We start from the raw sequence: 16,651 nt of genomic DNA on the forward strand, positions 1-16,651 counted from the left end.
ACACTTTCGCCTTTATCGTCACCATCACCACCTTTTCATTTGTGTGCTGCCTTTCCACTTATGCTCAAAGCAGCTGACAGCAATACACCACAAAATCAACAAGAAGTATTTCACAATAATGAAACAGCAGCATGTAACAACATTACAAGAGAACAACATTTCAGTACTGTGAATATAGGCAGTATTACACCTCCTGGTGGAAGCAAAAGTAAGGAGGGAGTTTGAACAGTTTCACCTTAGTCCTAGCCACTGCTGCTATATGTCCTCAACAAATTAGCAAATAATAAAGTCGATCTGATCAAATCTCAAAGCCTCAGCTTCCCCAAAGGACCACTGCACCTTTGGTGTCATTATTCAGGCAGCATTAAGGCTTCCAAAGGCAAAGGGGTGAAGAAGCTGGAGACAAACCTTAAAAATGCCTGAAATTCTCCTCCTCCTTTCAGATCCTTTGCCTCCGGAGCATCTGAGCCTCAGTAATGGCGATCATAGCACCAGGTCACTACGGGCTTCTTGGCAGAGTTCCTCTGGGGTCGGAGGCAATTATGCAGGGACTCTCTTGGAAACGAAATCCCAGTTGGTGGTGAAAAATGTAACAGCGACAAAGGGCAGGACAAATGTCACCTTTGACGGGCTGATCCCAGGGCGTCAGTATACTCTGAAGATGATGGGAGTGGCTGGACCATATCCATCCATCATTCAAACAGCCAGTGACTGGACATGTGAGTATGCCATTTTCTGGAGAAGTAGTTGAGGGTTCTCCCAGCAAGTTCTGTCCCTGGTTGATTTCCACTGAGTCTCCCTATTTACCCAGAATTCTGTACGAGAATTAGGGAAGAGGATGCTGTCTTGTCCCTTGCATCAGACAGCAAATGTCTTGGGCTGGCATTGCTGTATGGTGCTGACAAGCCACTGAGAAATCCATTTCTTTTCAGACCCTTTGCCTCCTTCACGGGTGACACTGGCTAGTAGCAGATGGTCCCCCAGTCTTGTTGCCACTTGGGACCTGGCTCCAGGTGACAGAGACCAGCTCTTTTTGCGATTCTACAGCCAGGAGCATCCTCTGCAGAGGAACATCTCAATTGGGCCAGGCATGCAGAATTTCACTTTCGAGGGCCTTCTTCCTGGCAACCAATACTTCTTGGAGGTTATAGCACTGGCAGGACTATACCGGGCTTCAGCACAGGTGGTCTCTGCATGGACATGTGAGTATCAAAAGAATTTCTGAACAGTGTAAGGCCTCAATAGTGAGACTTTCTTAAGCTTCCAGCATTTGGTGCAATCTCAGTCTCTTGTTAACCCCAAGAATAGCAGATGCTCCAAGTGTCCCTATTTTCCAGGGACGTCCCTGATTTAGAGAAGGTGCCTCAATTTCTGATTTGATCCCAGAATATCCCACTTAGGGTGCCCCTATTTTCATTGAAGAAATATTGGACAGTATGGACTTATCCAACCACCAAGCCATCTGAAGGCAATCCTGTATAGGGAAGTTTGTTTGTTTTTGATTTTTAAAAAGCATGTAATGTTTTTATATATGTTGCAAGCTGCCCAGAGTGCATGTGTGGGGTAGATGTGTGGGGTATAAATAGTAAAATTATCATTATGGAATGGGATGTCCCTATTTCCATCGGAGAAATGTTGGAGGGTATGGAATAGGTTGAGTAACGTAGCATTGGAACAAAATTATTTGAGTGTCAATAATGCACTGCTGGTTAAACCACAGAATGTGTAAATCTAGGAATTTAGCAAGCAGGTGGCAAAAGCCTCATGGTGATGTGATGCAACCCAAGATGCCACAGTGATACATGTCACATTAAAGCTAGCACAAAATGCCTCTGTGAAAGCAGCTATGTGCCTGCTTCCTTACCCCACCATGATGTCCCTCCCACACACAATTTTTGTTGCAACCACAGATCCTCTATCTCTGGCTAATGTCAGTGTGAAAAGCAGCCAGAGCCCCCAGCAGCTGACTGTGAGCTGGATGGAATCAGGAAGAGGACGAGAGTACTGGGTGCAGCTCTACTTGGGTGAATCTCTCTCCGTTATCCGGAATGTTTCAGTGCCACATGGAACTACCCAGGTGACCCTCGATAGCCTGGTGCCAGGGACTCAGTACCGGGTTGAGATTATCTCCAGAGCTGGACCACACCACATTTCCTCACAAACAGCCATTGGCTACACAGGTACATTGTTGCTCCCTTCTTTCTTTTCTCCCAGGCCAAACATTCTAGTTAGGTTCGCACTCAACACTAAGCATAGCTGCCAAGTTATCCCTTATTTTAAGGGATTTTCCCTTATGCTGAATAGGCTTCCTCGTGTTTGTTGACATTCATACACAAACTTTATGCTTGCTGTGGTTTACAGTCTAAAATATTGACTTGCAATCTGAAATATCATAATGCAGAAGGGAACATGGGGAGGGGAGGGAATCAAAGTGTTGTATCCATCTAAAACAGTCATATTCAGAATGAGCCCACTTAAATCAATGAACTTAAGTTAGCCAATATTGATTTCGGTGGATCTGACGTATAAGGTACAACCCCCAACTTTTCTTTAGTATAACTTAATGACCTGGTGGAATGGCCACTGACGAAGGCAAATTGCAATGGGAGGAGCAAATGGGCATTGGCTCCAGCTAAGCCTCTTGCCTCCTTAGAGTCGTGTTGACTCTTGTTCTTATTTCATGATTACTTTTTACTCTGACATTTTGTGGTACTAGCTGATGTCTCAGGTTCTTGCCTTGCCTGTGGGGTTGTTCAGAACTTATTTGCTGCTGTTTCCCTCCTGTATTTGTTGTATGGCTTGTGTGTCATATCTCAAAGGACTTAGAAACTTTAGAAAAGTTGCCAGGGGTTGCACAACATAGAAATCAACAAGACGGCTGTACCCTCAGACATGACTGTGTTCTCTGTCAACAGTTCTTTCCTGAAACCCCTTGTGGTTCTCCTTCTAGTGCCATTGATGCCCCTTGCCCTGAGGGTGACCAGCCACAGCTCCTCAGTGTTGACAGTGCAGTGGAAGGCCCCAGCTGGACAGAGAGATGGCTACATGGTCTCTGTGTCTGAAGAGGACTCCACAGCTACCAGAAGCCACATGGCTGTGGATAAAGCCAGCACTAACCTCACCATAGAAGGGCTAACCCCAGGCATATGCTACCTCGTTGCAGTGTGGTCACTGGCTGGACCGTACAGCTCCACGTCTCGGAACAGCACGGCCTGCACAGGTGAGTCGGGTGGACAATCCAGTGGGAGGAGAGGGTGTTACATCTTGGATGGCAGAAGATCTGTGAGAAATAATTGAACCCATGCAGCTGATGATAGCGAACAGTGTTACGGAGTTACATCTGAATGGATTCCGATGCAAAAGACTTGAGCAGGTTTGGGTGGTCCCTGCAGCATGAGTCAGACACTAGATCTGCAGTAACTGTCAGATATCTTCATACTCTGCTTTCGTGTAGCCATTGCATAGACTGATCTTCTCTTTAGCGCTGGGCTTGTGATTAGCAGAAGTCGACTACTGCTCCAGCTGTATCACTGTGAGATGTGTGGGGTGTTGCTGTGCCATGGGAATCAAAGGCCCTTTGTGTCTGAATGTACCCTCTTCTTCTTCTTTTCCGGAAGCCCCTGCTGCTCCTGTGAACCTGACCCTGAGTAACATGGGCAACTCTTCTGTGCTATACACAGCCTGGGGAGAGCCTCCAGGAGGAAGAGACCACTACCGGATGGTCCTGTATAGCCTAGTGCCTCCAGGCATGGAAAGAGTTCGGGTTGTGCGGCCAGGCACCCAGGACTTCCTCTGGACGGGTTTGCCATCAGGAAGCCAGTTTGCTGTGCAGGTCATCACGGTGAAAGGCCAAGCTGAGGCCCCTTCGACCATTGCTGTTGAGTGGACATGTAAGTCTGACAGGCTAAGTCCCACCCCAAGGTTGAGGAATTACCATCTGTTACCATCTGCCATGCAGCTTCCTTGTACAGTTCTAGCCCTACAACCTCTTTTCTCTTCTTCAGTGGCCCATTTCATCTCTTCTCTCCTGGGTCTAGAGCTGAACTGAAATTTCTCAGAAGACTTTTCTTTCCTGAGAAAATTTCTGAGATTTTTCTTGTTCTTGCCTCCCTAGAAGACCAGATGTGAGCCTCACATCTGAGAAAGTGTTGTTGAATTTCTACTTGGAGGAATTTGATGGCCTACACCCCAAAATTTCTGTGCACTTATAAGATGGATAATTTTGAAAGACCACTTGCACTCGCCTCAGCTCATCCTTGACCCTATCATTCACTCTGTTTAATTGCCCCCTTACTAAATTCCACATGATAAAACAGAAGGATTTCCCCTCATGTTGAGGTATTACTAGCCTGGACCATCTTGCCTCATTAGAGGGAAGGAAATGTGAGAGGTTTGGGGAAGTGGAAAGGCTTGATCTTCTCTAGACGTGTGGCTCACATGGGGGAGATATGTGGACAGTCACTGAATCACACAGGTCACAATCACACACACAATATATAATACCTATCCTTTCTATGTGTGTATGCAGACATCTTCCCAGCATTTGACCAATTGCATGCACAGAGATTTCTCCAGAAGATCCAAAATGGCGGCAGGGATGAGACATAAGACTCTCTGATCTATGTTATATAGAAAGGTGGACTGAATCAGGTGCTTCAAAGTTTTTTGGCCCTTAAATTGGTTTTAAAAATGTCTTGAGAAAGGTTGAGTTGGACTTGGACCAATCTTTAATTCTCTCTTCCTGCCTGAGCTATTATTGATAGTTTAGTCCTGTCTGCATGCTATGCCATGCAGATCCCATTGGATAATTATGATAGTTCCATATATTGCAGCTACAATAAGCAGCCTGTTCCTTCAGTCACTGCCCTTTATTTTCTCATGCAAGTTCTTACTATTTCACAGCTCCTCTGCCTGCGACCTCTGTGCAATTCAGGAATGAAAGGCACCCACACCAGCTGAGTGTGGCTTGGACACCAGCCTCTGGTAGACTGGATGGCTACGAGTTGAACTTGTATCGCTCAGGATCTGGTACCACAGCAGCACAAACATCTCTGGGGACAGATGCCACCAGTTTCACCTTCTCAGGTCTGACACCAGGAGCCAAATACTTCTTTGAGATCATCTCAAAGGCAGGACCCTATAGGACTTCAGCAGGGAATGTCAGTGACTGGACAAGTGAGTAGATCAGGCAGACACCTGCAATTTCAATCTGAATGTCAATTTCTCTGTGGGAGGGAAACAGTCAGCAGAACAACCTTTCAATTCATTCCAAGCAGAGTGTTGCAGCCTGCTGTGAAAGAAAGCAGCACTGTGGCATTTAGGAGACAAAACGATGAGGCTGCCTGGCTGCTCTTATCGCCCAGGAAACAATCCTATCATTGCCTCTGCCACCTCAGGATGAAGACACAGGAAACCAGAAATGGGATTAAATGGGTTCACCCGTTTTATTCACATGAACAACTCTGATCTGCAATTTCATTTAAAACAGCCCCACCTTCTGGGTGCAGGCCAGCCTCAGATCAGTAATTTTGCCCTTCACAGCCTGCACACTTCAATAGCATGCCTTGAGCCAGGACACACTTCACTAGCATAGCCTTGAGCCAGGGCACAATGGAGTCAAAGAGACCATCAGAGTCCAAGGGTTAGCAAAGTTTGCCAGGGCCCACTGCAAGGAGTTAGTTTGGATGAATCTCTCTTCACCACTCTGAAGGGAGCCTGTGGGTGCTCACCTCAACCTTCCTCAACCCAATTCCCTCCAGGTGTTTCAGCCCCAGCCAGCATGGTCGATGGAGTTGTAATCAAAAACATTGGAGGGACCAGGTTGGGGAAGGATATCTTTTGCTTTCCTTCTTACTGTAACCCTACACAAAGTCTCCCAGATGTGACTTAGGGATCTGCTAATAGAATCATAGAGTTGGAAGAGACCACAAGGGCCATCCAGTCCAACCCCCTGCCAAGCAGGAAACACCATCAAAGCATTCTTGACATATGCCTGTCAAGCCTCTGCTTAAAGACCTCCAAAGAAGGAGACTCCACCACACTCCTTGGTAGCAAATTCCACTGCCGAACAGCTCTTACTGTCAGGAAGTTCTTTCTAATGTTTAGGTGGAATCTTCTTTCTTGTAGTTTGAATCCATTGCTCCGTGTCCGCTTCTCTGGAGCAGCAGAAAACAACCTTTCTCCCTCCTCTAGAAGTGGAGGGGGACATTTTCATGGCTGATCCAGGGTGCTTTTCTCTTCTGGTAGGTCCTCTGCCTCCTCACACAGTGCATCTGTCAAACAAAGGGCAGACTGACAAGCTGAGCGCTTCCTGGGGACGCAGCGCAGGAAACCAAGATGGCTATGTACTAACACTCTATTACGCTGGGTCAGGCACTGTGGCATCCAAGACATCTGTCATGAAGGATGCTACTAATTTCACCTTCATTGGCCTGAATCCAGGAAGTAAATATTTGCTAGAAGTTGCTGCTGTGGCAGGGCCTTACCAGATAGCAGCAGAGAATGTCAGTGACTGGACATGTGAGTATCCTAATGCACTCCTGCGGGTTTGTTCACACTGGAGCAAAATGTGGATTTGAACCAAGTTGACTCCCCATTAATATAGGGGTGTCCATATGGTGACCTCCCCATCCCAGCATGGATCTTTCCGCCTTTAAATGTGGGGTTTTCCCATCCTTGGAAACAGTGCCTCAGTTTAAATAGCCCCCCCCCCAGCCAGCAGATTGGCTGGCTGGAACTTTGACATGGCCAGGACCTCTGGTGCTGCTCGCTGCAATGGCGCCCGCCATGTTGCCTCGCCAGAAGTCCCCAGGCATAAATCCAGGGACATTAAAATCCAGGGACATTCCGGGGACAGATTTTGTCCGGGGACAAATTGGTGAATCTGGGGACTGTCCCCGGGAACCGGGGACGTCTGGGGGCCTATCCTAATCTCAGAGCCTCTTCCAGGACGATACCACAAGCACCACTGCTCTGACTATTGAACGTCAATGACAGCTCCTCTAGACCAACTCTCTCCCTGTTTGTTTTCCCCAATCCCAAAGCAGATGGCTCTGTAGTTTTAGCATCTAACTCACCCTCTCTTGCATTGTTTGTACACCACAGATCCTTGGGTTCCTCGGAAACTCTCCATAAAGGCAGAGAAGGGAAAACCTGCACTGTCTGTGTTCTGGACAAAGCCTCTCAGTAAGCCAGAGCGCTGCCAGCTGCAGCTGTGGCACCCAGGCAACAGCACCATGCTACAGCACCATGCCTTGACCCAGTGGCAGGTCCAACATGTATTCCAGAGACTGTTCCCAGGGAGAAATTACTCCGTATCCCTCAACTGCATCGCTGGACCATATACGAGCAGCTCTGAGACCGTGGTGATGCCAATAGGTAGGTATGCACTTGTCCCAGGGCAAGAGAGTGTGGCAAGAACTTGCAGGACTTTTGTTTTCTTTTTATTGTGTTGGCAGTGGCAAAGTCTTAAAGACTGTGTACATGTCCCACCTTCTAATTTTCTCTGGATATAGTCTCAGAGGACAGGTATGGAAGCAGCCTCAGAGGCAATGCAATGCAACCAAACACATTTAGATTATCCATTGGTGAGATTGCTCACTGCTTTCCCTTTAGTATAAAGGCTTTCTTCAACATACCCTCGGCTCTATCATTCCCTGAGGGGTTCTGGTGAATCTTTCATTCCTCCAGGAGAAAATCCAGAACTCTTTTCATCATAGGGCACTCTCATGCATCAAGCTTTGTGCTTGTCTGTCCCTTTTTAGTTACAGAAATCTTCACAATTTTGTTCCTCTTTTCATGGAGTTAACTTCACTCTTCCTATCATTTATGTAAATCCCCCCCCCCTTGTTTGATGGGTCTGGTTGGCTACAATGTCCTACTGCCTTTAGCCTTCAAAGTCAGTTGCTCTTGGTCATTTGTTAAATTTTGCTCTGCACCCACCCCCTATATGGCAGTGGGGGAAGACCAGCTCTATAACTATTTGACAGAGGACTTAATATCATACAGAGTGGGCAGAGAAATATGATGGTAACAAAGCAACAGTATCACTGATTTTTCTTTTATAAAAGCCCCAATATTCAGTCATCCCTCTTCTTTCAGTATTAGTGTCCTGAGGAAATCTCACCTATGTGCTCCCCAGTGAAGACACAGAGGCAATTTGCTTCTATTTCCCAGAACAGTTGGGACCAAAAGAAGAAGATGTGAAAAGAGAATGAGAAACACTTACAAAAACCCAAAATACATATGTCTGCATGCAACAAACCTATAAATTATACTGCCCCTTAGAATTTATGAACATCTTGCTTATCTGAGACAAACTGTTTAGGATTTAAGATTCCGTCCTTCCCAACTAGGCCTCACCTTCTGTGCTAGGTCTGATCACCACAGCAGCAACCGTGAGGTGAAGAAGAACTACTCCCTTCTGTAACTCATGGACTTGAGAAGGTGGTGTAGGGAAATCTGTTGCAACCATTAGCCACCCTACGGTGCGTCAGAATGTGTCTTGATGCGCTGAGGGCAGTGCCCCCCAGAAAAACACACCCAGGGCCACCACGGCCCATCCCATGCTATGCTGGATGTGTGCTTGTCACAGAGACAGCCAAGCTGTGACTACTCAAGTTTTTGTGTTGTGTCTCTCCAGAGCCCACACAGGTGAAGGACCCACAGTGTCTGCCTGACAGCACAAGTATATTTCTGAACTGGACCATCCCTGAGGGTGATATCGAGTCTTATAAGCTAACAGCAAAGAAGTTTCCCCAAGGAAGCCAGCAGCAGCCTGTGCTTCCTTTGGCTGTTTCCAGGGCTGATGTCACTCTGACAGAACTGTTCTCAAACACTTCCTATCAAATCAGCGTTAGTGCTGTGGGCAGAAATGGCATCTCGGGCCCAGCCGTGACACTGCTCTGCAATACATCTGTGGAAGGTACGTGTCTTCCAGTCTCTCAGTTGCCACAAGTTGGAAGTGCCATAACTTAGTGGTTGAGCAATGGCTTTGGATACAGAAGGTAACAGGCAGTGGCAGCTGGTAGATCCTGGGTGCAGTAGAATAACTAAAAGGTAAAGGGACCCCTGACCATTAGGTCCATTTGTGACCAACTCTGGGGTTGCGGCGCTCATCTCGCATTATTGGCCGCACACGGAAACACCATTTACCTTCCCGATTGGAGTGGTACCTATTTATCTACTTGCACTTTGACGTGCTTTCGAACTGCTAGGTTGGCAGGAGCTGGGACCGAGCAACGGGAGCTCACCCCGTCGCAGGGATTTGAACCGCCGACCTTCTGATCAGCAAGCCCTAGGCTCTGTGGTTTAACCCACAGCGCCACCTGGGTCCCTAGTAGAGTAACTAGGTGAGGCCTAAGAGGATGCACAGACAGGATAGGAGGATAGTTAAGAGATGTGAAATACTGAGCACTTTAAATATGTTATTTAAACTTTTTATTTATATGCACACCTGCTGGTGATACCCTAATACCTCTTCCTTTCTGGCTTTCCAATGCAGTTCTCCCGCCTCCTGTGCGAATGGACACCCCCCAGTTTGACGCCACTTCTAGAGTCATCATCTCCCCTGATATGTTCAGTGAGGAAAATGGCCTCATAGAGTATTATGGAATTGTTGCCACCACTAATGAGTCTTGTACGTATCTGCTACCACCGTGGGCCATCCTTGTGAGGGGATTCATGATGCCCCCCGTGATCATAACGTTGCAGTACTTCTCTCTCTGTATCTCCAGTGTTGAGGCCCACCCAAGATATCATCTCCCGCACATGGTATGACCACTATTATGGGCAGGAAGACTCTTACTTGGCTCTGTTGGTGCCAAACCCATTTCATTTCAATGACAGCACCAGTCCCAAGGCCTGGCCAGTGACAGTGGGTGCAGACGAATGCAGCCGCTCTCGAAAGACCTGCAATGGGAAGCTGAAAAAAGATTCACAGTACAGGTAAGAAGATAAGAAAGTGCCTAAACGGAACACTAAAGGTCTATCAGTTCCAGCACAAAGTCATGTTCCCTGGTTCACTTGGGAAGCTCACAAGCAGGCATGATGGAAATGTTCCATCTCCAGATCCACAAGGAACTGCTAATCAAAAATATAATGCAGCCTTCCCATTACTCTTGACCATTGGCCATGCTGGCTGGAGTGGATGGGAGCTGTGGTCCAATAACATCTGGAGGACATCATGTTGCAGAAGGCTGGTAGACCGTCTCTGCACACGGGGGTGTGAAATTAGGCAAGCTCAACTTGGAACAAACTAAGCTCATTCTTAAGTCTTATGAATCATTGCATAGCTGTTTCAGCTCAGCTCTGAAAATGTTATAGGAATAAAATTTACCACTCAGGAAAAATTAGAACAGAATAGAATAGAATAGAATAGAATAGAATAGAATAGAATAGAATAGAATAGAATAGTGGTTGATGATGGTATACAGCCCTGAGTCATCCTTTATGTCTCAGCGTAATACTCCTTGTGGAGCCATTGGAAAAATAAGGGGCAGGAAGAGAACCATTTACACTGCTGAACTATTTGGAAGGAAGGTGAGGTATAAATGTAATAAATTAATGAATAAATGAATAAATTCTCCGTTTTGTTCTGTTATAGGTTCAGCATTGCTGCCTTCACCAGATACAATCAACGGGCTCCTAAAGTGTCATTCACAGCATTCTCAGGTGAAATATATCTCTTCATCTGGTTGCATTCTGGATTAATTAAGCCTCTAGTTTCTTAGCCAATTTCACTGGGTCCTTTTTGGCACCTCCTGTGTATCTTTCAAAATGATGAACAGTACAATCCTACACATGTCTATTCAGAAGTGTACAGGAGTGCAGCCTCCTTCACAATCATATTGGTATGTTAATCTTGATGCTTCCTAAACAGTGAAGTGGTGGGTGGCAGGAATTCCTGGTGAGTGCCATATGTGTGATAGATTTCCATGTGAGGGATATTCTCATGGCTGCCTAAACCTCTGGGTAGAAAGGGAGGAGTCTCATATCAACTGTACCTTTCACTGTCTTTGTGTTCAGCGGCAAACACCTCAGCAGCCTCTGCTGCTTTATCTGCCCCAGTTGTGGCTGGGATCATTATGGGATTCCTCGTGACAGTCACAGCAATTGCTGGATGGGTCTACTGGAAACATCTGAGAGCAAGGAGGTGAGGACAATTGCAGGGGTTGCTGCTTTGGAAGGAGTGAAACAACGCAGGATTTTATTTTGGAGTTTGCCTGGAAATTAGCTGGCAAACCTTGAGTAAATCTAGGGTGCTTCCAGAAAAGAGCCTTCTTGCATTTTTTGGTCATTGCTTTCCTGTTTTTTTGTTGCATGTGGAATTCACTAATCCTTCCAAATCACAAAAGGCATTTCATTCCTTTTATGGCTTTTATTTTTGCTACCATGCCACCATTTCCCATCTACATCAATGATTATTATGGGATATAGCTGGATTTGTCCTACCTCTCCCTCCCATATTCCCTCCCACAAAAAAATGCTTTCTTTCCGAGCACATAATGGCCCTAGATAGATTCTCTGAATGTTTCTAAAATACACACATTCATAATATCCAACAAGTGAGAAACTATGGGCAGGTTCCAGCTAACAATTCCCGCTAGAAGAAACACATGCAACGACTTCCACCATCCCTGGTCCACCCCCCCTATTGACTTGCGGGGAGCAGGGAAACCCCCAGGGCAGTGTACGAGGCAAGGAAAGGGGTGGGGATCATTCCATCTGGCACTGACAGAATAACCAACAACATGTCGCATTGAAAATGCCCCCCGTAGCCCAAGCACACTCGTGTTTCCTCAACAACACGTAGAAGTTTGGGAACACATGTAGTTCTCCCTTTAGGTGGGAGAGTCAGCAGTAAACAAGATGCTTGTCTCCCTACTAGGAATTAACCACCTGCATGTATGTGCCTTGCTTTCAGAATGAAAAAAGGTAACACCCCCCAAGAAATGGCCACATACAGCCCAAGGTGAGTGAAGCTACTCTCGTGTCTCCCCTGCTGACTTAGTGTCATCTTCTGCCACAGCATAGGCAACAAGCCAGGCTTTGGGGCAGGAGGAGTTGTGGGTCTGGCCATTCCAGTCTATCCTGGCAAGGAGGTGTTGTGGCACCAGCTCTCCCTCTAGGGCTCATCACATGGGATTTCAGCTTGCTCTAGGCTGAGTTGCTTTTACTTCTATGTTAGTCCCAGAAAATGAGGCACAACTTTTAAATAAACAACTTCCTTCCCACCTCTTGTCCTGCAAGAGAGAGCCAGTGTGGTGTAGTGGTTAAGAGCGGTAGACTCGTAATCTGGGGAACCGGGTTCGCATCTCCGCTCCTCCACATGCAGCTGCTGGGTGACCTTGGGCTAGTCACACTTCTCTGAAGTCTCTCAGCCCCACCCACCTCACAGGGTGTCTGTTGTGGGGGAGGAGGGGAAAGGAGACTGTTAGCCGCTTTGAGACTCCTTCGGGTAGTGATAAAGCGGGATATCAAATCCAAACTCTTCTTTTTCTTCTTCTGCAAGGAGATTCCTGTAGGGATGGGTGAATCTTCTGCAAAAGTTTTTTTATGTAATATAATGCATTTGAGTATGCTATTTTCAGTAATATATGAATCTCAATTTCCCCTGGCATGTGCATTTTGTACATGTTACTTGGCTGGAGAACTGCATTGCAGAATTCAGAGAAGGGTGAGTTTCCACGAAGGATGGCTCTGTTTCAGTTCATGTATTATTTCAGAATGTGTATTAGGTAGATAAGCATTTCTCCCCCATGCCGTACCTTGAAACTGAAGTTATGGTGAATTCTCATTTCAAACAATGGGCAGATATCCTCCTTTGGCTACTATAACAGTTTGCCATATGCCTGCTGATATAATTTCTATTGCAAAAGAACGTTTCGTCTTCGTAATTTGAGACTTACCGGAAGGGAACCTGAATTTTTACCTAACTTGTTGTGTATATACATTGAACCACCCTCTTGGTATCTTCATTGTGCCTAAAAGAGGATCCCTGCTCTCTCTCTGATGTGCATCTTTATTTCTTGCAGAAATACACACCGGCCAATCCCCATACAGAGCTTCAGGCAATATTATGAGACAAGGGCAGCAAATTCCAATCATGGCTTCTCTCAGGACTTTGAGGTAAGTGCTCCCCTCTTCTTCAAATTTAATCCAGGCTGACTGTGATGCCACAGTCAGACAACATCATCATTGAATGCAGGCTGCAGAATTTCGCCAGTTTTATGCTTTTATTAGAGCTAAATTTCACTACCTATGAAATGTCCATCAAAACCAAGGCAGGTGAGCATGAAATGTTTCTCCTCTCCTCCCAAATCAACATAATATTGAATAGCGTGCAGACTCCTCTTCTTGTTACTTGGTATCAGTAGGTGCTAGTTAACCTAGAAGGAGGAATATTTCTCTGCCAGCATGTGCTGACTACTATAAATTCAGGCAGAAGAGAGGCTATGTTCATGGCGCGCCCAACCACCACTACACAGTGGTACCTTGGAAGTCGAACGCAATCTGTTCTGGAAGTCCGTTCGACTTCCAAAATATTCGGAAACCAAGACACGGCTTCTGATTGGCTGCAGGAAGCTCCTGCAGCCAATTGGAAGCCACAGAAGCCGCATCAGATGTTCGGGTTCCAAAGAACGTTCGCAAACCAGAACACTCACTCCAGGTTTGCGGCGTTCGGGATCCAAGGTACGACTGTAGCTTCAAATATTAAACAATGGTCAAACCAGAAGAGGCCAAGGTTTTAAAATAAATTCAGATAAAACCCAAATGTTGGTTAAAAACATAGATGATCAGTCGAAAAATTTGTTAGAAAAAATGTCTGGTTTGAAAATATGTAAAAAAAAGTAAGATATTTGGGAATCTGGCTGACAGCAAGAAATTGCAACTTATTTAAAAATAATTATATTAAATTGTGGAAAGAGGTTAAGAAAGAGTTGGAGATTCAGGAGATAATGAAGCTCTCTCTGCTAGGTACCGTAGAATTTCAGCCACTAAAATAAATTTATTGCCCAGGATGCTGTTTTTATTCTGATCAATCCCAATTCTAAAGAATTCAGACTGCTTCAAAGAATGGAAAAACAATATTTCTAAATTTATTTGGCAGGGGGGAAACCCAAATAAATTGGCTTTCCTCTGACCTTGATACCAGACTTGAATGTGGTTTGTTTTAATTGCGATAATCTTTTGTAAGCTGCTTTGAGAGCCTCTCAGGCTATAAAGCCGGGAGATAAATATTCTAAACAAATAATAAACCCCCTATGAGATTGGCACCTGGCTCAAATTGACATAGGGGATCTTGCTGAGAAAAGTTTTCTCCTTCTGTCCCACAGGAGCTGAAGGAAGTAGGGAAAGAGCAGCCAAAAACGGAAGCTGAACTGCCTGCTAACATCTCCAAGAATCGATATCCTCATGTTCTACCATGTAAGTTTTGGACAGAATTATGTATAGCTAATTTGTCCCCTCTTCCTAGTTGGCTTATCTTGGCAAACTCCCTTCTCTGGTTGGCTTCATGCATTTTACAAATCTATTGGATGCTGCCGTTTTAGCCATTTCCTGTCCCATGAATTGTAACAGAGCTGAAAGACGGTTGGCTACTCCTTCATGCAACTTTTAGCCCCTGCCCTCCTTCTTCATCCTTTTGCCTTTTCCTCTGCCTTACACCCCACTCCTCTGCGGTAAATCCCACTATGGTGTGCATGCATGCGTCTGCATGTGTATGAGTGTGACCACATGTGTGAGCTGTATGCCTGGCAAATGTGTGGTGGAGTGAACGTGTGTGCGATCTGTACATGTAAAGTGTGCACAATGATTGATTAATTATTTAATTTCTGTACCGCTTAATGGTTGGCATCTATCTGTCTCAGAAGCAGTGTGGAGGAGTGTAGTCAAGCTGTTGGATGGTTGTAACACCTGCTGTGGCTGTAGAGACCAATGGCAGGAGAGACATGTTTTGTTGCAGCTGGGGCAAATGAAGGCATCTGGTTGTGCTGCTGCAGATGCACCATCTCTGCGCTTATCCCAGCCATCATTCCTCCTCTGGTCACTGCTATGGATACACAACCAGGCACTGTGGTCGTCTGCAAGGGATTCCCACACAGTGGGGTTAATGTTGCCAACTTTTGCGTCACATTTGCACACAAAAAGCAGAGAATTGGCTAAACTCTTCCACAGAGTAGCAGCAACAAACAGACAACATGGAAATGTTAGCAAAACAATGAAAAGGTAAACAACCGTGAAGTGCAAATATTTAAATGTATATGCACCAACAACCTTCACATATACAAAGAGATTCAAAAATGTGTACAAAATCTCATGCTCGAAGTCTTAAAAGTCCAGTATAAAGTGCAATAATCAAGTCCGATAATAAAGTGCTACGATGTATCATGCGTTCTTATCTCTTCCCATGCATTCTTATCTCATCCGACGGGCGGCTAGCTTCTTCCCCGTTTCATAGGAATGGTTTCCTCAGAGGGCGGACTCTTTCTTAAGTAATAAATTTGTATAAATTTATATAAGGAAACCATTCCTGTGAAACGGGGAAGAAGCTAGCCGCCCGTCGGATGAGATAAGAATGCATGGGAAGAGATAAGAACGCATGATACATCGTAGCACTTTATTATCGGACTTGATTATTGCACTTTATACTGGACTTTTAAGACTTTGAGCATGAGATTTTGTACACATTTTTGAATCTCTTTGTATATGTGAAGGTTGTTGGTGCATATACATTTAAATATTTGCACTTCACAGTTTTACCTTTTCTTTGTTTTGCAAACTCTTCCCCAGGGCTGCCAAGTTGGAACCTGGAGAATCTGATTCCACCTTTGCCTTCAGTGTACCTTCTTCCTTTGCGTGCTGTAAAGGAATATTACAGTCCTCTGTAAACAGAAAGATCAGAGGAGAGGAGCACTTACCTCAAAATCCTGAGAGAAGCCATGATTGGAATTTGCTGCCCTTGTCTCATATTATTTCCTGAAACTCTGTATGTGGATTGGACGGTGGGTAAAGACGCACATCAGAGAGAGCAGTGAATTTATATTGGTTTATATCAGGGACGTCCAACTCCCAATAGTCTGCGATCTACTCACAGTATAAAAAAACTGGCAGTGATCTACTCATTGTCATAAAAAGACTGCCAGTGATCTCCCCAAAGTTGTGGAGCTTGAGCTTTTTGTAAAAAGCAAATGTTGTGGAGCTTGAGCTTTTTTTAATAAGTCAAAGTAGTTGAGCTTTTTTTTTAGGAAGCCAAAGTTGGGTTCCCCGCCCTTTTTTTGTAAGGAGATCACTGAGGGGCCAGAGATCAACCATGATCTACCAGGAACACCCTGTGATCTACCAGTAGATCGCGATCTACCTGTTGGACATGCCTGGTTTATATGTATTAGCAACTTTGTATTTAATGTAACATTTTGTAATTGTGCAGATGATTACTCCCGAGTGAAGCTGAGCCTGCTGGATGAAGAACCACATTCTGACTACATCAATGCCAACTTTGTGCCAGTGAGTTCTTTGAATACTTCTGTAACCTTACTGGCATCTCATAGGAAGGCGCAGGGTGTTAGGGCACCTCCAGCAAGATCTTCACATATGACATCACACAGGAATGAAACCTAATCTCAGGAGGCCTGGTTGACCATTAGAATAC

At 45.4% G+C, this 16,651-nt stretch overlaps 1 protein-coding gene across 4 annotated transcripts in view; it reads left to right on the top strand.

The window, feature by feature from the left end:
• LOC118088361 (receptor-type tyrosine-protein phosphatase V) overlaps positions 1-16,651 on the top strand; it is a 57,938-nt gene that overhangs the window by 20,615 nt on the left and 20,672 nt on the right. For all 4 annotated transcript variants that reach the window (XM_060277196.2, XM_088673402.1, XM_060277197.2 and 1 more), the window contains exons 8-24: positions 444-719; positions 933-1,202; positions 1,911-2,180; positions 2,951-3,220; positions 3,618-3,890; positions 4,903-5,175; positions 6,247-6,519; positions 7,105-7,377; positions 8,642-8,923; positions 9,503-9,637; positions 9,735-9,945; positions 10,604-10,671; positions 11,026-11,152; positions 11,924-11,971; positions 13,035-13,128; positions 14,337-14,427; positions 16,430-16,506. In XM_060277196.2, coding sequence (XP_060133179.2) covers positions 444-719; positions 933-1,202; positions 1,911-2,180; positions 2,951-3,220; positions 3,618-3,890; positions 4,903-5,175; positions 6,247-6,519; positions 7,105-7,377; positions 8,642-8,923; positions 9,503-9,637; positions 9,735-9,945; positions 10,604-10,671; positions 11,026-11,152; positions 11,924-11,971; positions 13,035-13,128; positions 14,337-14,427; positions 16,430-16,506 — 3,311 coding nt within the window. The remainder of the gene's footprint in view (positions 1-443; positions 720-932; positions 1,203-1,910; positions 2,181-2,950; positions 3,221-3,617; positions 3,891-4,902; positions 5,176-6,246; positions 6,520-7,104; positions 7,378-8,641; positions 8,924-9,502; positions 9,638-9,734; positions 9,946-10,603; positions 10,672-11,025; positions 11,153-11,923; positions 11,972-13,034; positions 13,129-14,336; positions 14,428-16,429; positions 16,507-16,651) is intronic.

The sequence above is a fragment of the Zootoca vivipara genome, chromosome 7 (genome assembly GCF_965207765.1).
Source record: "Zootoca vivipara chromosome 7, rZooViv2.hap1.1, whole genome shotgun sequence".
In the NCBI taxonomy this organism is placed as follows: Eukaryota; Metazoa; Chordata; class Lepidosauria; order Squamata; family Lacertidae; genus Zootoca; species Zootoca vivipara.